This window comes from Cryptomeria japonica, chromosome 6, assembly GCF_030272615.1.
Source record: "Cryptomeria japonica chromosome 6, Sugi_1.0, whole genome shotgun sequence".
NCBI lineage: Eukaryota > Viridiplantae > Streptophyta > Pinopsida > Cupressales > Cupressaceae > Cryptomeria > Cryptomeria japonica.
The window spans coordinates 121,425,828-121,446,589 of NC_081410.1; the positions used below are offsets into that span (position 1 = coordinate 121,425,828).

General features: G+C 34.6%; 1 protein-coding gene across 5 annotated transcripts in view; it reads right to left on the reverse strand.

The window, feature by feature from the left end:
* LOC131053732 (uncharacterized) overlaps positions 1 to 18,679 on the reverse strand; it is a 31,988-nt gene extending 13,309 nt beyond the window's left edge. For 2 of the 5 annotated variants that reach the window (XM_057988363.2, XM_057988358.2), the window contains exons 1-5: positions 18,320 to 18,679; positions 18,014 to 18,164; positions 16,533 to 16,645; positions 16,213 to 16,428; positions 15,991 to 16,096 (exon numbers count right to left, since the gene is read on the reverse strand). In XM_057988363.2, the coding sequence (XP_057844346.2) occupies positions 15,991 to 16,096; positions 16,213 to 16,428; positions 16,533 to 16,592 (382 nt within the window). In that variant the 5' untranslated portion in view covers positions 16,593 to 16,645; positions 18,014 to 18,164; positions 18,320 to 18,679. Of the gene's footprint in view, positions 1 to 15,990; positions 16,097 to 16,212; positions 16,429 to 16,532; positions 16,646 to 17,770; positions 17,865 to 18,013; positions 18,232 to 18,319 lie in introns of all 5 variants that reach the window. The other 3 variants (XM_057988362.2, XM_057988361.2, XM_057988360.2) reach the window with 3 other exon arrangements.
* Positions 18,680 to 20,762: the final 2,083 nt, after the last annotated feature.

Consider the following 20,762-nt stretch of genomic DNA (forward strand, 5'->3'; position numbering starts at 1 on the left):
ATTGCATATTTGTGGTTGTGGATCGTTTGACGAAGTATGCTCACTTCTATCCAATCACCACCACTTATTCAGCTATTCAGGTAGCAGAGTTATTCTTCAGGGAGGTATTCAGATTACATGGGTTGCCTCGGACTATTGTCAGTGATAGGGACACGCGGTTTTTGAGCCACTTTTGGCAGGAGCTTTTCAGACTCTGTGGGACCGATCTTACACCGAGCACCAATTACCACCCTCAAACTGATGGCCAGACTGAGATAGTTAACAAATGGGTGGAGGGATACCTCAGGAACTATATTTCAGGGCAGCAAAAGGCGTGGGTGAAGTGGATTTACCTCTGTGAGTACTGTTACAATACCACTCACCACATGTCCATTCAGATGACTCCATTTACAGCACTGTACGGGTATGAACCTCCCAGTTTCATTGACTTATTGCTAAGTGATAGTAGGGTGCCTAGTGCGGGAGACATGATACAGGAGAGTCAGGACATTGTGAAGACTCTTAAGGAAAATATAGCCAAGGCACAAAATCAGCAAAAACAATATGCTGATCAGAAGAGGACAGAGAGGTCATTTGAGGTAGGAGACATGGTGTATTTGATGTTGCAGCCTTATCGACAGTCTACTCTCAGGAGGAGTGGAGCAGAGAAGCTCAAGCCTCGATATTATGGCCCTTTCAGAGTAACCAAGCGTATAGGTGAGGTGGCTTATGAGTTGGATTTACCGGCAAATAGCAGAGTACACAATGTGTTTCATGTGTCACGTCTCAAAAAGGCGTTGGGACACCGTATTGTTCCTTCCACTGTCTTACCACCCCTGGATGATGAGGGAAAGTTGATACTCGTACCTGAGGCTATCATTGAGTTCAGGGAGAGGAATTTCAGGAGACGAACTATCACAGAATACCTGGTGAAATGGAAGGATTTGCCGGTAGAGGATGCTACTTGGGAGAGCGAGGAGATTTTACACCATCTGGAGTTGAGATTGCTTGAGGACAAGCAATTTCGGGAGGGGCGGACTGTGATGTCCCCTTCTAGTTGACATCTGTCAGCTGAGTAGATTAGCCTATCACTGACCCTCGTAGGCTGATGAGGTTGGGTAGAGGGTCTTCTAGAGTTTGATTCACCACCTTCAGAGCAAGCACACCAGGTCTGGTCTTCGTTTGAGGTCTCCAGGACTCCGTTTGAGATACTTTCTATTTTTAGCAGTCCTGCTATTTATAGCCAGTAGGTTGGGCAAGGACAAATTATGGTTTGGCAGTCTCCAGTTTAGACGGCAAGCATTTCTGATGAATACTTAGAGAGATATTAATATTTAATTATTTTTAATTAAATATTAAATGGCGAACTTTAATCTTTTAATGTTTTAAAAAGTCACTTTAAGTTATAACTTAAGTGAGGGTCTATTTCTCATCAGATGGGGCCAGTTTTTATATTAAATGGAAGATGATTTATTTTTGACACTTCAATAGTCAAAAATAAATAATAAAAGTTAAAACATCATTAAAGGCCAAGTTGCACCTTTCTTGGGAATCGCGCCAACCCTAAATGGAGAAGATTAAAGAAGATTTTAGGTCTTCTTTTTCATTATGCTAAGTTTTGATATTTTTGTTTGGAGCTCTGAGAGGAGTTTTGGCCTAGGGTTTCAACAGAAGATTCTTCTGCAGTGATCAGAGGTATCGGTACAGGGAAACGTGGGATTCTTGTGCAACAGCATCAGAGGTTGTGAAATATCAGCTGATCTTGCTCTTTCAATTGGTTTTATCCAGAAACCAAGATTGGACAGATTGGAAAGGGGTTTATTAATTTTTATGCAAAAGATTGATTGCAGCTGCAGAGTCAGAACAGAGGCAGGAATAAGTGTGTGACAAATGGGGCTTTTGTGCATGTACAGCTTGTTGATCTGCCGTACCTTTCTTCCTTGAAAGGGTACGATTTTTGCTGAGGAGGAGTCCAAAAATTCCGAAACAAATGCCAGAAGGGACGCCTTGCCAATGTCTTTCCATCGGGCTAACATGCGAGTATTTCGGGTCAGTTTAAAATAAATTGCAGCTTGCTGTCATAAAATCTGTGCATGACCAGCAATAGGAAAATAAGGGTTTTAACAGAATATACTGGTATTTATCAGTTCTTCTCTAGCTGCTTGTTATTTTTATTTGAGTATTAAATAAATGATGAACGGATGTAATGAGGGTTTGATCAGTGTTGTTGAATATAAATTGATTTCCAGCAAATACAATTAGTTGCTTTTTGTGCTTAAGATTGTCAAAATTCTATTTGCTGTCATTATTTGCAAAGAACACACTTGAAACGCAACAGGTTCAGCAAAACATTAGTTGTCTCAGTTGAGGGCCTTTTGAGGTTCTTACATATAAGATAAACCCCATGCATATGCAACTTTTGGTGACATCACATTATCTGAAGCTCTTGAATCAATGATGCAATTATTTAAACGAAACCAGCAATTAAAAGTGAAACATAGTATTGTTTAGGTTTTTCATTACCAACGGCACAAGTTGTAGCAAGGTTGCTTGGGGTAAGTTGGTTAGGATTATCAGGGATACTTTGCAAGTTTGTAGTAGTCAAGTGCTGATTTCATTTGTCTCCTTTAATATATTGGACCAACTTGTCAATTTGTTCGGGATTACACTTCAAGTATTCAGTTTGGTAAATTTGAATCTTGGTTTTGTTAAAATGGTCAATAATATCAAAGTGAGAAAGTGGAAGGTCATAGCAGTTTCAACATTGAGGTTGCTTTGAGAAACAATTTGAGGTTTGTAGTAGTCAAGTGCTGATTTGGTTTGTTTCCTTTAATACATATTGGACCAACTTGTCAATTTGTTTAGGATTACATTTCAAGTATTCAGTTTGGAAAATTTGAATCTTGGTTTTGTTAAAATGGTCAATAATATCAAAGCAAGAAAGTGGAAGGTCATAGCAGTTTCAACATTGAGGTTGCTTTGAGGAACAATTTGAGTTTCTTGTGGGTCATCGCAGGATTTTGGGTTGCTTATCAACAAGTTGTGAAAAGTATGAATCTTTTCTAAGTAAAGTATATCTTGGCTACTGAAATTGTATATGATCCTTTTCACACTTTTTGAGCCTCTACTTCTCAATACCTTTGTTTCTTTTTGCTTCCAAATTCCAAGCATGAAAACCGAAAAAGTGTGACTGTTCAATTCCTCGATTGTGTCATCATGGTCATCATAGTCAAAGACATACTTGAGAAACCCCACAATAGAGTCACCATCAAGTTCTTAGATATGCATTTCAAGGAGAGTCAGACCACCTGTATTTTTAAGTATTCTTTTGTATTATCCTATTCATTCCAAGCATGTTGAACCATCATGTTCATTTGTTAGGTGAAACTCACATGCCATATTTGTTATTGGCCACAAATGGTGCTTCAAGGGCAAGCCTTTGATTTGGTACCGACAAATAGTAGTCGGTACAAGGTGTTGAGACATGGACCAGCTAGGACTCGAACCTAGGACCTTCCATACGCTGCTGGAGTGCTCTACCACTGAGCTACTGGCCCCTCTTGGACCAGTCCATCGTCGGTCCAGGTGTGGCTTATTTCCAACGCCAACACAAGGCACATAATTTCTTTAAGGAAAATATTGCTAAAGAGGGGGTACCTGATTTATTTGCAGAAGTTGTTTCTTAATGGCAATCATGTCATTCACCATTTCTAGAGACGTGGGTCCACGGGGGTTGAATGCTATAATTTCAGTATGTGAATTGTTTCCCATTTGCTTGCTATAATGAGATCATCTTCTATTTCCATGGGTTGGATTTGAGAAGCTTCTAGATCTGCAACTTGGTTTCTTCTCAAAAAGAAACTCATTCAAGTTGTTACGCATTGATAAAAAAAAAAATTCCTATAGCTGGCCTTGCAATTGCATGTAGTTTATTTAGTACTTTTCAAACTTGCGAATAATAGAAACTACTGCTCTTACTCCTAACCTACCACCCACCCACCCAACCTCTCCCCCAACCCACACGCATTGTCAAAAGTAGAATCTAGATATATGTTTGGTGTTATCTCCCATCCCTGTTAACCTTGGAAAAAAAAATTCCTTGATCCTTTGGTTGACTTAACAAGTTGGGCCCCTAAAGCTAAAGGGTTTATGCAATGACCCCAAGGTATTGTGACCATTCTTACTAAGTTTATGAACTATGGAAAAGATTATTCCAAGTAAAACCAAGGCTGTACTCAAACTTACACTACCTTCTTGTTTCTTCATTCCTTGTTTTCTCCCTCAAGACTTGGAGGAGCCCTAGTAGCTTTCTTTATTTTCTTTTTCTCTTCAAAGTTAAATTTACAATCAACTTTCTGATACAAATTAAACAAAGGGTCAGCCTTTCCTGCAATTTGTGTTTCCCTTGTGAATCTGTTTTCAGCCAAAGTGTAAAAGAATTATTGCCCGGTAGTGTAGATGTTGGTGTTGGAACCTTAGTTTTTTCTCTTTGAATCCTTATTACAAATTGTCCAGAATTATTGGGCAATATGCTGGGCTGCTCTTCTTGCAAGATCAGCTCTCTCTTCTTCTTGATCCAACATTTTTGCAACCCTTTGAAATTTGGTGGCACTAGAACAACAATTAAAATCTGAAATAGTATCTTCTTGGGAATCCTATAACCAATCAAGATTCAATTGCACAATTGGTTGGTTATGTCGGATCATTAAAAAAAATTAAAAAATATTGGGCAACACAATATTGCAAAACTTGTCCCCAATAAGTCGCCATGAAAATTGGTATTTTGTCCATTTACGACAGTCTTGGGATAGTGTTCCTCCTCTATTCAAAGAGGAGACTCCCCTTATTGAAAACCAAAAACCTCCACTAGATATTTACAACATCTACCAAACGTGTACAAGTTGTTTGCATCTACAAGGATTAGGGTTCTTAACTTGGAAAGGATGAAATGGGAAAAGCTTAAAACTAAAAGAATGTGCATCAAGTTGAATGCATGCAAAGGCCAACCTAAACACACACGATTGAATAAATGTTCTTTATGATAATTAAATAATTCCATAGAGTTTGTAAGAAAAGATAAGAAGAACAAGATTCACACCAAACTTAAGAATGATATAAACCCCAAGAACAAATCAAAGACACAAATTTCATCAACTTGAGTCTAATTATTCTTTGTTGTCTTCAAGAACACTAAATCTTTGTTGTCTCTTCTTTGCACAATACTTGTTAAAAAAGCCAAAAAGTGCTAAACAATGCTCAAATTGCCTAATATAAAGACAAAATAACTAACTTGAAATTAAAAGGCACTTTACATTTTAAAATCTTTAAATGTTATAATAAACAAACTTCTAGAAAAAGCGACTTTAAAATTATAACATTAAAATGCCTACTAAATTTGACTTGGTACAATTGAGCTTCTCCATGTCTTTTGAAGAAGATCGCCTGTTGGATTCATTAATTGTAATTTCAATCAACTCGTTTGCATCTTTGACTCTTTAGTAGTAATGTACTAAAATTTGAGTCCTCCAGATGTGTTCCTCAAATGGTCTTGTCTAAGATTACTCAAATCTTTTGATATGGATTTTTAGTTGAGTCTAAACTTATGGGCAATTACAAAATGATTCAAGTGAAAAATTGATCTAAAAAATTCACCAAAAAATCCTCAAGTCAAAATCTCACAATGACCTCAAGAGGAAAAACTAGAACTTTCAAGCAATTGTGCAATTTTTGGAAAACTATATCAAAAATTTTGAAAACCCAATTTTCTTGCTAAACCAAGACTCAAGGTTTTCATACAATTGAGTAGTTTTTACAAAACTTTGCAAAAAGTTTCAAAACTCCAACAAATAAAAATTCAAACTTTACATGCATGTTTTCAATTTTTGTAGAAGTATGCAAAAGATTTGAATCCTCTGATTTACATTATTCTAGCGGAATATCAAACCCTCCATGCAATAGTGTAGTTTGTACAAAATTACCCATAAATTTCAAAATCTTGATTTGCTTGGTCATGGAGAGGAAGACAAGCTTGCATGCAAGTTGGCACCTTTTGTGAAGATGAGCCAAAAATCTACAATCCCAAGAGGGAGGTAGGAGGCAAAGATCCAAATTTTTTTACATTTTAGCAACTTTTGCAAACCTACCCACAATCACTATGATCATGTCAAAAGCCAACTAAAGACCCTGCATCAATTGCTAAAGCATGTAAGCCCTAAAAAAATTTAACAAACCTTATTTGATGCTTTATTAATTCATTTGCACATTCATTTGGCTAGCACACTCACTCAAGCTCACAAATCAAGTTTTTCTCTTACCACTTCATTCTCACCTATGATATTCATGTTTACTGCTCAAGATCCTTGCCCTTCTTATTTCTCATTTACTAGAGTTCTTCCTCATTGTTGCACCCAAGTTTCCATTTTGTTAAAAACCTAACCTTGTTTCTTGGTGAAAATTCTCAATTGTTCGAAGGCTTGGGTTATTTGATTTCACTTGGTAGAGTATTAATGTCTAGTTTGAATTTGCAAGTTTTTTAGTTGCTTCTACACTTCAAATGTGCAACAAGTTCTCTTAACAAAGAGTCAAGAATTTAATCCCTGATATAGTCAACTAATAGACTAGGATATTGGAACATCTTATAGATTATATGATCAAATAAATTAACATTAAAGGAAGCATGCGAGATAATAAATGAGTCCCCACACAAATTTACATGGGAAACCCTTACGAGAAAAAACCCACTAGCAAAAGGACATTACCAATTGTCTTATTCGAGAAAAATACATCCAATAAAATAGGTCACTTTCACATAATCCCAATCTATAGACCAATTTTATACAACCTCCAACCATGACTTCACACCTTCAATATAAAACACATTAGACAGGTCTCATTCTATCTAAACTTGGCACCTATACACAAGATAAATATACCTATTTTCATGGAATACTAACCATCTAATTGACTAATTGCTACGTAGAATACCAATAGTTATACAACCATCTCATGACCATACCACGATGTTAGTCTTTAGCATGTCATGTATTACATGTAAAGCAATGAAACACTGCACATATGAACCACTACCAATCAATGCTTGTTGACCCACATCTATGAACCACATACATGTCTTCCTGCACTAAAGCCAAACACTAGCTCGTGGTAGTAAAGACAAACACTTGATTACTACTAGTTTCTTCTAATGCTTATGGGCATTCCCTAGAACATCACTATTCCTCTAGGCATCGCAACATGTACTCTAATAGTGCTACAAACATTCTTGCGATATCATACATGCTACCAATGACATACCTACATTTGTGCAATTGTGAGTTCTCCATTTGACTTGCAACTCGGAATGTAGCAACACCGAACTATGATAAGCATCCATGCTAAAATGCAACACTTGAAACTAATTGCTAACTTCAACTTACGACAACTATTTACCAATCTATGACCAAAAAACTATCAACATGAAGGTAGAGCAATGTTCATCGACTTCCACCACCAGAAACTACACCAAGAACTTTTTGTAATTGGATTGCACACCAAAGTTCCAACATTCTTCGACTTGATATTCATTTAGGTGAACTTATAGTATCACAAAAAGTTAACCTCATATGTGAGACTGGGATAAAACCATTTCATCCATACACCTCAAAAACTTAGCAATATTGTGCCAATTTTTCCATTTGTACTTTCCAAATTTCTATCTACCTAAAAAATGATATTATACATCACATTTTTAGTTCAAGCGTGATAAACAAGATTCTTTTCCAAACAAATTGCACTCTCCAAATCACAATTCAATACTATATGACACTTCAAACCAGTAATGTTACCTAGTCTTTGTAACCACATAGCTTTTTTACAAGCATGTGTTGCCACCGTGTACTCTATTTCAATAGTCGACAATGCAATTGTTTTCTATTGCTTATCTATCCAACTTGTTGCTACTCCAAATAGAGTAAAGACATAGCTACTTGTTAATCTCCAGTTATCTAGATCTCCAATCCAATTAGAATCAACAAACCCCTGTATGTTCAACACCTAACACACATCATTACTGCCATGATAACATAAACAATAATCCAAAGATCCTTTCAAGTACTTGAGCACTCTCTTCACTTGTGTCCAATGCTCTTTGCTAGTATGGCATGTACCTACTTAGAACCCCCCTACTTGGCGATATCTCACTTTGTACAAAACATTGATACATAAAGTTGCCTACCACATTTGTGTAATGAACATTGTTTATGTCCTCCAACACCTTTGTAGACTTAAGACACCATCCCAAACTCAACTTAGTGATGACCAGTAAAGAAATACTTATAGAATTGCTATCATGCATGTTGAACCACCGCATAACAATCTCTAGATACTTCTTCTAGCTTATCCACAATTTCCTATAAGCCTTGTCTTTATGAATCTCTATACTAAGTATGTATCTTGTAGCACCTAGATATTTCATCTCAATTCTACTAGCTAGCTAAGTCTTGAGTTCCCTAATCAATGCTTTATCATTCCCAATGATTAACATATCATCAACATATAAAACAATGATTAACACTTGATCACTTGCTTATAATACACACAATGATTAGCTTGACTCCTTGCGAAATTCAGTTCTAATGCATATGATTCAAATCTCCAATAACATATTTGTGGTGACTATTTTAATCCATACAAAGATTTTTTCAATTTACAAATCAGAATTTATTTACCTCTTACCCTAAATTCTTCAAATTGAACCACACATCTCTTCTAAAGTCTCCATGTAAGAATGGTGTCTTGACATCCATCTAGTCCATTTCAAAATCCAAATTTACAACTATATCTCAATGGATTTCAACTTAGCTACAAAATAAAAGATCTCAATACAATTTGTTCCCTCCCCCTAGGTATAATCCTTTGCCATCAACCATGCCTTGTACCTTTCCAATGCTCCATCTACTCTAAACTTCTTGAACACCCACTTGCAATCAATGGGTTTCCCACCTTCAAGCATATCAACCAAGTCCCCAGTCTTGTTCTACTACAATGCACCAATCTCCTATTCTGTGGCTTTCCTTCAGACTTGTTCTCCTTAGAAGAGATCTTCTGCCATAAACTTTGGTTCATCATCAATACAAGTAAGAGAATAAACAAACCTGAAGTCTGGTGGACTGTACCTTTCAAGTAACTTTTGTTGCCCTATAGACATTCTATTAGAACATAATGTTATTAGGGGTCACATCCTTATAAACATTTATATATAACGTTCTAATATAAGGTTATAAACCTTATATATTATATGCTTTATAAGCATATCCCATTTGAAATAATTATAATCTAATAACTATTAGATTATTGATTATTTATGAAAGGGGGTTATTGAAAAGGTGTGACTAGTTAAGTCACCCTTCCTCCTATATTTAAGGAGGTTCTCTCTCATTTGAGAGGTGCATGAATTTGGACCTTTATGGCGAGTCCTAACACTATGCACAAGAGGTATTATTGGCCATGTGGATGTATTGGAGAAGTGTCCCTAGGTTCTAGTCTATTTTATGATAAGACTACATTTGTAAGTGTTTAAATAAAATGATGCTTTATGGGGTTTCTACCCAAAAGGATTTTCCCTATGTATATCTTGTGTAATGTGTTAATTTATGCTTGTACATGAGCATCCTAAGATCCTAATTTCTAACACCTTGTAATAGTTGTTACCAATGGAGAACTTCACACTACATCTACACCGCATTTTTCTCCAAAGCTTGTGTGAAATGTGTTTGCCTCCTCTCCATCCAAACTATCATGTCCACTTCAATATTCATCATCGAATACATCTTATTGTTCTATCTTGTGTTAAAAAGGATCCTACCACTCTCCTTTTTGTTTGATTACTCTTTTTAGACAGAACTCCTAGTTCCCTAAATATGGCATCGTTTGAGTAAAAAAAATTTTGGGTCACCAGATTCCAAAGCTTGTAGACCTTCATAGTTGCATCATAACCAATGAAAATGCACTTATTAGTCTTAAAGTCCAACTTGAACCATTTTTGCTTTGGAACATGAATAAATCACCATAGCCAAATACACTTAAATGTGTCACAATAAACTTGTCCACATTTCATATGTTGTCTTCTCAAGAACATAAGTAGGAGACCTACTCTTTGAAAAAAAAACAAAGTAAACTGCTCTGGCCCAAAATTCCTATCCTTGGCTCGCACTGCTTAATAGGCTTTTAGCTCAATCCATTAAGGTTTTATTTAGCCTTTCAGAAAACGCATTTTGTTGTGGTGTGTAGGGTGTTGTCTTGTAGGATGCCCAAGCTCCTTGAGCAAAACACCCCACCATTATCTAATTTCAACACTTTTATTTCCTTATTGATTTAATTTTCTACAAGTGATTTAAATTCTTTAAACTCAAGAAACCCCTTCAACTTTCTCTCGAGAAAATATACCCAAGCATATCCACAATAATCACCAATGAAGGAGAGACAATACTAAGACTTACCAAATGAGTGCACATCCATAGGACTAAAACATCACTATGGATTACTTCAAACACATCCCCTACTCTAAAACTACCCATAGAAAAACTCAAATTAATTTACTTTCCAAACACACAATGTAGACAAAAGTCAAAACCAACACAAATACCTTCAAACATATTTTTTATCACCAACATTTTCAAGCCTTGTTCTTCAATATGACCAATTAGTGACGATGCAACAAATCTTGATTTAAGTTCAATGAAATTGGTAGAATTGCACAATTTTAATGCTTCCATCTTGAACAGGGTGCCATGGTTCATGCCTCTAGCCAACACCAAATTATCTCTTACCACCCTGCGTCCTTTTTCATCAAAAGTTGGCATGAACCAAACTTTATCTATGAAAAATATTCAAGATTCTTCACATTCTCCCATCCATGAAAGACACTTTCACCTTTCCTCAACCAACTATCTGAAAAGAGTTGTTATCACCAAGGGAAACTTATTTGCCATCTCCTTTTAATCCAAGTATGACTCCATGTGAGGATTCATAAGGTATAATGCACTTGAGTCAATCAACCAACAATCATCAATGACAATGTTAGCTGATAAAAAAGCATCATTTGCATACTCATCACTAACTATCCAAGGACCTATTGAAGGAATAGTCATTCTTATATTTGCACCCCATAATGTGACCTCTTTTGTCTCAATTCCAAAACTTTACTTTCAGCTTTACAGGAGACTTTGAAATATCCTTCTTCTTGGACTTCTTATCTCCACTACTCTTCTTCTTACCCCTTTCCTCCTTTGGCCTACCCTAACAACCAAAGCATCAATAGAGGAATCATCATGGATTTCCTCCCAATCTCTTCACTTAACAAAACCCCAATGAATTATTCCAGTCTAGGTGAAGAAGAGTTACCACTAATAGTGATTATTAGATTCTCCTATGAATCAGGTAAGGAACACAATGTTATGGCCCCTTTTTTTTGTAATAATGTTACCATGTATCAAAGCACCTACTTCATAGTCCTTTGTCTTCAGTCACCCAAATTTTGTGTCCACATTCTTCCTATTCTTTTCCCTTATGTCTTTCTTAGACTTTCAAAGTCTCTGTGTTGGGGCATGCCAATTCTTCTAAGCGTCTATCAGTTGTGAAAGTTTTGAAGCTCCTCATTCCGGCATGCCTTCCCACCTTAGTCTAATTTTCCCTTAAGTCCCTTTTGTGTTGAACTTTGGAACTTGCATTTCAATCATGCCTTTCCTTCCCTTTCCACCAAAGTGTTAGAGTTCCCCATCCCCAAGTACCTTCTCATGTCAAACTTGCCAATAGCTTCTTTCATCTCATCAAAGTCAGACTTCTCCTTATCCACCTAGTCCCTTTTCATCCTTGACCTCCGAAGTTCAAAACTCTCACCTTTTTGCGGTGTTCATCTCACCTACTACCTAACACCAAACACACCAAAGCACCTTTAATGTTCAATTCTGACACACTGGCTTCCAAAAAGGAGTTCCTTTTGATAGAAACATTATTTTAAATGGTGATATGGATCTTCGTGTACTTCCCACCATTGGAACTAAGAAAATGGCCTCAAACACCATTAATGTGATGGTTAGTGTTTGAGGCCATGAGTACCACACCATTAATTGTGGATTGTTGCAGGGTCTCAAGTATCTCCTTCCATGCCTCTCTGGTACAGTTCTATGCACATGGGTGTGAATTTTGTGCACAATCCAAAGGAAAACAATGCTTGATAGGTGTGGGCACCCCTATTTGTGTGCCTCTAGTATCCATGGATTTCAATTGCCAATTTCAAGCTTCTTGTAGGAGGTATAAAGGATTTTGAGCCCAAACAAAAAAAATTGCTACGAAATATTCAAAAACTGCAATTGGAAAACCATTTTGAGCACTCGTCTTCAAATGCTCAAATTCAAGGGCAAAACCCACAAATTTGTTATTGATTAGAGAACGAAAACACTTATGGATCGTGTGTGGTAGAGGACGAAACCCCTTTGGCCAGAGGACTATATCACCAAAGATTGTTTCAAAAGCTTCCATGATGGCGGCTATCAGTTGGGTTGAGCTTGACCAATTTTCGAAGAATCTTGAATGTTGACAAAGAGCCCAGAGTCCAAAAAAGTAGTTGTGGCAGAATTTGTAACATTTTCAAGGTTTCTATGAATGTAAGAAAGGCCTTGTAATTCCTTCATGATTGATCCAATTCAAAATAGGTATAGATGAATGCAAATCGATATTTACAATCTCAGTTCCTTAGATCTTATCAATGGTTTGAATCTATAGTTTATTTTGCTTGTTATCCCGAATGATAATTTTAGGGTTTGGGCTATCACGAGAATGAAGGAGGAAAATCTGGGTTTATAAGGCTTGTAATATATTAAAAGACTAAATTATGTCTCAAAATAAAGTTTGTGAAGGGTCCTTTAATTAATAGAGGCTGCATGTTCAGCGCAGGGTCACTACAAATATTTATTTCAGGTTAAAAATGGGAAACCAAGTTTAGTTGCTATTTATATCCATTGGGGATATTACATTGGTACCAGAGCAGCCGATTAAATAATTTTTGAACAAGGTTTTGATAGTAATTGCAATAATATTTTAACCATAGATATTACACACAACAGCAAAATGCATTAAAATTTTAACCGGGGATATTACACAACAATAAAATGCATTTGTTCTCTTCTATTTTAACTCCTATTAATTCTACTAACTTAGAATCAAATTAAAGGTATTAACATTATCATTTATTGACTCTCCCTCTTTTATCTTTAGAGAATAGAACTTCCTTTTCAAGAAGAGTTTATTAACAAGACTCTTAGACTAATATAGTGATCCTATCTTCTTCCCCAGTGAACAAGCAGAAGTTTCTTTTGATACACTCATTAACACAAAATGTCAAAACCTGAAAGACAGGTGAATAATACTTCTAGCCTTTTATTCAACCTATTCCAGCCCTCATCAAACATACTTGTAGCCTGTAGGTTTAACCAAAGAACACACTGTCATTCATTGATCTCTTTCTACCAAGAGATACTCAAGTTTCAAGTTCCATCATTCAGAGCTTTGGCCATTTAACTTCTCAATCTCAAACCTTCAGGTGTTCAGCATGAATCTAACAAAACACTTGCTGTATGTTTTAACAAATCCTTCAAAGGCTCCCACTGAGACTAGTTATACACAAATTGAGCCAAACTTGCACACTAAGGTTTCAAACAACTGTTGAAGGTTACACTACAACACACATAAGGAAATGATCCAAACAACATGGCCGTTTTCTCAAACAAGAAGCTATGTTTCCAAGTATTGGGAATTCAATCCCTACTACAATCAGCCAATAGACTCAAGTAAAGCACACCTTAAGATTATATTATCAAATACAGATATGTTTGTTACAAAATTTAATCAAGCAACATTAAAGGATGCACATTAGATAATACACAAATCATAGGTAGACATGAGCCAAAGCTTTACATGGGAAATCCTTACTGGAAAAATATCTACCTGCAAAAGAACATTAGCAATTGTATTATTCAAAAAAGATATATCCAATATGATAAGTCATTTTCACAGAACCCCAATCTTTAGATCAATAGTATACAACCTCCAACCAGGACTTCACACCTTCAAGATACAACACATCAGACTAATCTCACTTTGTCCAACCTTTGCACACACATACAAGCAAATAGATATACCCATCTTTGTGGAATACCAACCATCTAGTTGTCTAACTGCTTCATAGAATACCATCAATCACACATTCATCTCATGACCACGCCATGATGTTAGCATGTCGTATATATGTAACATGATCTCTTCATATGAATGAACAGTGCACATAATGAACCACTGCTGCTCACTACTGATCAAAGGTTGCTGACCTGTATCTCCTAAACCAGGTAACTGTCATCGTGCACCACAGCCAAACACTATCCATGGCTTGTTCTAGCAGAGGCAAACACCTAATTGATACTAGAAGCTTGTGGTACTTCTGTGCATTTCCTAGAATATCACTAGTCTCTGAGCGTCACCACATGTACTCCAATAGCATCCTAATTGCATAATCATCCTAAGCAAACTGCATGTTTACCTACTGTCTTTGATCTTGGTTTCTCCCCATTGAATCAGTCTGTCTATAAGCAGGTTCATACAAGGTGTTTATAAACACTGCCAGTTTCATTACTGTCGTTCAAATATTAAGGCAATGCAAACTTGTGACAAATAGTCACTACCTGCCAGTTCAATTCCACAGATCCAAGTTCTATTATGTGCATCAAATCATTTCCGCAGGTGTGGAGATCAGTTCTGCAGACACAGGTCTGAACAAGAGAGCAGAATTGCATTCATCTGGACTTAGCCTCATTTTCTGGCATCTAGGTAATTGATTTTACATTCCTTAATCTAAATTCCAGCTAAGTACACATTTTTTATTTGGTTAACTTCCAAATTGGTTTTTTTAATTATCACATCATCAGTGATCATTGCCAGCTCTTATATCCATGTTGATTGTTTAGTTAATTGCTTCATTTATTCAATTAGCCTAGATATCTTATGTAAATAGTATATTCTAACAGCCAGTCCATTAAATATTTTCTCAGGCAGAAAAGAAGACTGTCTCTGACATCAGCTTGTTTAAGTTTATTATAAGATAGATTTTAGCATCAGCAGCATAAATCTTTATGCATAAAAACACAGGTAATAGTCACCAAATCTCCACTCCTTTGAAGAGTTCTTCTTTTGACAAGCTCTTTAAGGAGAGTTTACAACCCAATCCATACAAGTGCTTTTGGCAAGTTCTCAGTTTTAAGGTTGAACTAATAATCCACCAATACATATAGACACAACAGTTGCTGAGGAAATAGAAATCATTTTCAAAAGTTATTTGTCTACTGCAAAAGAGATTGCCATAGGTAATAAGCTCGTATTTCACTCTGAGCAGCCAAACCTGATCTATCCAGTTGCATTTACTGCTGGTGTGGGTGGATGGACAAGGCTTGGTCATGAGTTTGAAACCATGGAATACTAAATTTGACAATACATGATAAAGTGAAAAAGCAACCTTCTTCCCACAAGTGGTACTCATATGCTCACAAAGCATGCTATCTAGGCTCTGACCTAAAGAATCACTTTCCTATGAATATCAACACAAGAAAGAAGCAATGAAAATATCATCTAATATTTTATCTGACTGATAGAAGTCATGAAGTTAGACTCTGATCTAGGTAGTTACAAAATATTTAAGAACTTAGATTCGCTGAAATGAGATCACCTCAGGAATAGTAAAGCCTATAGCAATAAAAGAGATGGGAGGAAGTTTGCTAGTTCCTTCTCTGGATGCTGCCATGAAACCAGAGACACGTTTCATCCTTCCAACATTTGCTATGTTAAGTGAAAATTTCCGGAGCTAAATGTTGAGACAGCATTGCATTTTTTATAATTTAAAACTCAAAAGTAATTATTGCAAAGAAACAAGTAAACCAAATTTCCAAAATATATAAGTACAGCAGAGCTCACCAAGATGTGTAAAGCATGGGTCTATTTTTGCATGAGTAGAAAGCGCTTTGACGACCTCATTTTTAGTCATGTATGACTTTATACATGTCTCTACGAAGTGCTTCACCTGTCGAAATAACATTCTTAGTGCCGAGAAGAATGATCACTTAGAGAGAGAGCGAGATTACTAATATAGAAATGGTTTACCAAATTTGACCTTAAGTAACACAAGGAAGAACTTACCTGCATAATGTCTCCCCATGTTACTTGTCTGGCCTCCCCTATTGCATCAGTTGTTGAACTGGGATGCTGCAAAGATGATTCTATCTTGTAATCATGTAATTGGCCCCATCCAGAATGCTGGGGAACTTCTGAATCTTCGTGCCTCTGGTCTGCAGTTTGATGGAACACCATAGTTTGTTGATATTGGCTCTCAAGTAGTTGAGGCCTTATTTCATTCTGTTGAACATGCAGTAAAGCTAGCTATAATATCATGGCCAGTACAAGAAGCATGGTAAAGGAAAATGGGCAAAGCATCCTAGATAGCAATAGAAAAGTCATACCTCTGATGATCCATCAATAGAAATATGGTTCGAAAAGGACATTGAAGAGGGATTTGTCATTCTCTTTACATCTGGACCTCAATTAAAGCCATGTATAGTTTGTCAGTAGGTACCTGCACACAATTAACATATCTAACAGTGTAACGGCAGAAATATCTATGGTATAAATTCTTAAAAAAAAGTGAAGATAATTCTAGTTTTTTACCTGTATTTTATACTTGTAAGTTGCCAGATAGTGATATGTTGCAGTTACTTAATACAAATGAAATTGCAAAAGCACAGTGAACGTTTCTCAGATAATTTTTATTGGTTATAAAAGGTATTTTTAAAATTAAAAAAATTCAACAATAGGCTTTCTGGTAGAATTGTTGGTAATGCTCTGCCATTTTTAATCAATAGAAATCGGAGAATAAGAAACTATGACTCTCCTAGTATAACATACTACAAGCAGAAAAGAAAAAACATGTAAGTATTACCACAGATTGTCGTATTAAAAAAATTCTTACACAGTTTTTATCCAAAATATTTATTGAATCAAATTGAATGATCGTGATCACAAGTACTCAGTTACTGACACATGCGAGCACCAAGCAAAGCCTTACAGCATAGTGATCATAGCCAGTGGCTCTCATCAAATTTAGCCACAGCTCAAAACTTATGCTTCTGGTAATTGAGCAGCGGTTATGTTAATCTAGATGCAAATAAAAGAATAAAACTATTTGAACAAGATTCTTATCCTCTTAAATTTTCACTTCACTTTCTAAGGTGTTTGCCTGATCAGTGATCTACCTCATCCTGAAAGATACAAAAAATTCCGTACTACAACAAATATAGCTTCTTACCACTCAAATTTTACCGCGTTCAGCCTTCAACAAGCTTTACATTAAGGATTGTTTACTCATGTTCTTAAATTCAACAAGTTAATTATCACTTTCTTCATTTAAAGATTTAGGCAGTAACTTGAACTTCGAATTTCTTATTAACAGTCGGTAAAAAAGAGCAATTCCCTCTTGCCCAAACCTTCAAAGACCAGGGACAGAGATGGTAAATAACACGAGCACCTTTGAGGATCTTTTTATGTACAACTTTGGCACCAGTGTACGCTTAAAGGACATGACAAATAGCACAGTGGACGCCTTTGTTCAAAGCTGTGTTACAACGTAGTAAAAATAAAAAATATTGCCATAAATTTTTAAATTTATGATCACTAGAGTCTGTAGCAAAAACAAAATCCTTACAGCTCATTTTTTAAGTTAATATGTGCAATTGGATGTAGATGTACAAAAAGACCTTATTCGGCAGGCCTTCCAAAAATGGTAAATGCAAGTAATACTGCAAGAGCAGATAATTAACAACATTACTGCTCAAATTTACCCTAAAGCGTGAGTACAACATCTCAGAAAAACTTTTTTGCGCTCAAAATTACATCAAAATTGATAAAAACCTAGGTCAAAAGTAATTGCTCAGCAATTGGAACTTACTTGCTAAAAGGCAGAAAAACAAGCTTGATCGAATGCTGAGGTAGCTAGAAACCTTCTCAATACTTTAAAGACCTAGCTTAGCAACCAGAACGGCCAAAAGCATCGAAAATCCTCATAAAGCTTCCTCTGTAACTTTTCTTCAAAACGCTACCTTTAAACACCATCAGAAACCCCAAATTTAGCAGCTAGCTTTAAAGCGATTTTTATCCTCTGGATGTCTAGAACCAAAAAAGTAACACAAATACAAATTCACAGATCCGTTGAATACAAGAAAATAGGAACTTAATTTAATTCTCAGTAACTTACGTTTTCGACAAAATAAAGTCGTCGCTCCGCAGCCTAAAATTCTCAGAAAACGTAAAACAGAGGCAGAGCACCCTGTGTTTTGAGCTTAAATGTATTTAATTGTAAAAAGGTTGTTTCCATAAATGGTAAAACAGGAGTTCTGTCTGGAATTGCCGCCCATAAATAAAAGGAAATCTATAACGACCTTTAAAGGATTACTTTCCTCCAACATGCTTACAACTGGTGAGAACAGGATTTGTGTCTTAATAATTAGAAAAAAGATTAAATACGTGGAAACGTGGGTTGCAGAGATGTTAAGCTGATTATTTTACTTCGTCGTGAGATAGAGAAGGCTGGGGAGAGTGGCGCATGGCGAGCAGATATCATTATATTATAGAATCTTTTTCTTTTGTCATATACATTGATAGAGTACAGTCATTAATCATTTTGTGATGGAAATTATTTAGATTACATAAATTTTGGTATTTTTGATTTTATGGGAGAATGAATTATATCCACAGAAAATTAAAATTATATAATCATAATTTTTATATTAAATTATATTTATAAAAAATAATAAAATAGATAATATTTTAATAATATATTTTTAATTTAAAATATATTTATTAATTATTATAATAAAATATAAAGGAATGAAAGGGCTTTTCAAAAATAGTATTACACAAGAATGTTTTTTTATCTATATATAATCAACACTTTAAAAATTGAGATATCTATCTTTAAAAAAAAATTATGTAAAGAATATATGAGATGTCATTCTTCAAGTGTCTATTTTTTATTAATTTTATTATTAAAGTCAAATAGATGGAAAATGATACTTCTACTATCTTTTACTTTAAAATTATTTAAAAAATATTTATTTATTCACATTGCTCTTATTATTTTTTTATTTTTTTAATTAAAATAGTGGTTTATGATGTTATTTTATAAATAATAATAAATTATTATGTACTTTACAAAATAGAAATATTATTAAATTAATATTTATTGATATATTTTTTAAAATATATATGTGTAAATCAAAAAATAATTTTTAAAATAATATATAATTATTTTATTTTACTTTAGATTGATTTTATATTGTTTACTTCAAAAGCTATTTTTATTGTTTATTAAAGAGTTGTTTTACTTTAACTTAGAATTATTTTAATTAATTAAAAAATTGTTGTTGGTGAATTTTGTTTCTTGTTGGAGGGCTTTATATGGTTTTATTGTAGATTCTTTATTTGAAAAATTGTTTTTATTTATTAAAAAGCTATTTTACTCTAATTTAGAATTGTTTTAATTAGAAATAATTTTGTTTTAAGTGATTTTTTTTTTTTGTTGGAGGGTTTTATATGTTTTTATATCAATCTCACATTTATCTAGAATATTCAACAAGACTTGAATCTTAATGGGTTGATCCAAAGCCATTCAACATGATACTATGAAAAGGGTTGGGCTCCTATTTTACATGTAAGAATAATTTTCTTAGAATTAAATAATAATAATTAAAAATATAAACAGAAGATTAAAATGATTTTTTATTTGAGAAAATATTCTATATATAATTATAAGTTTTAATTCAATGGTAAGGATGAAAAATTTTTCTCACCAACTTACAAATTTATTATTTTTTCTTTTAAAATATGAACTATCTATTTCATATAGTTTTTATAATTTCTTATATAAAAATAAATCACTTTCACTAAATTCTTTTGTCAATAAAAGTTATAAATTCATGACATCGTTTGTTTGAAAAAAAGTTTATAGGTCAATATTCTATTGTCTCCTAGTGAAATTGAATGGTTCTAAATGAGCCCACCAAATCTTGATCGAGTCTTGTTGAGTGCAAGATCTCAACACAATAAGAAATGAAATTGGGATTGTGTCCCTCAATAGAATGGAAATTTGTTCTCCACAAAAGAGGTTTCTCATTATAAGATTCTTATGTCAAAACTAGATAATATTAAGAGGTGCTTCATGTAACAATTTAAATGGATGTACCACACTTGTCCTTGGCTTTTTTTCATTATTGCTTTCAAGGCTTTTAACTTGGATGTTTAATCAACTTCTATGCAAATGATAACTTATTTTCTTAAATTAAATTGGATGTTATATAAAATTAATCAATAACATTAATGTATAGTTATATTATTAATTATAATGTTGAAAAATGTCTACTTTGCATTAATTTTTTTAATTCATTTTGATTTGTTTGTTTCATATGTAATCACTAGGTGTATAAATGGAATGTTTTACATGAAAAATAATATTATTTAAAGCTTTGAGTAAAATTGAATCCACAAATCCTAAGAATCTAGATCTAAAAAATATTATTCTCTAATTTAGGTCAATATTATGGGTGTTCAAAACCACAACTACAAATTTGACCATAAACTTTCAAAATTAAATTTCAATATTAAACCCAATTCATCTCCCTTCCAACTAGTTCTTACTTGTG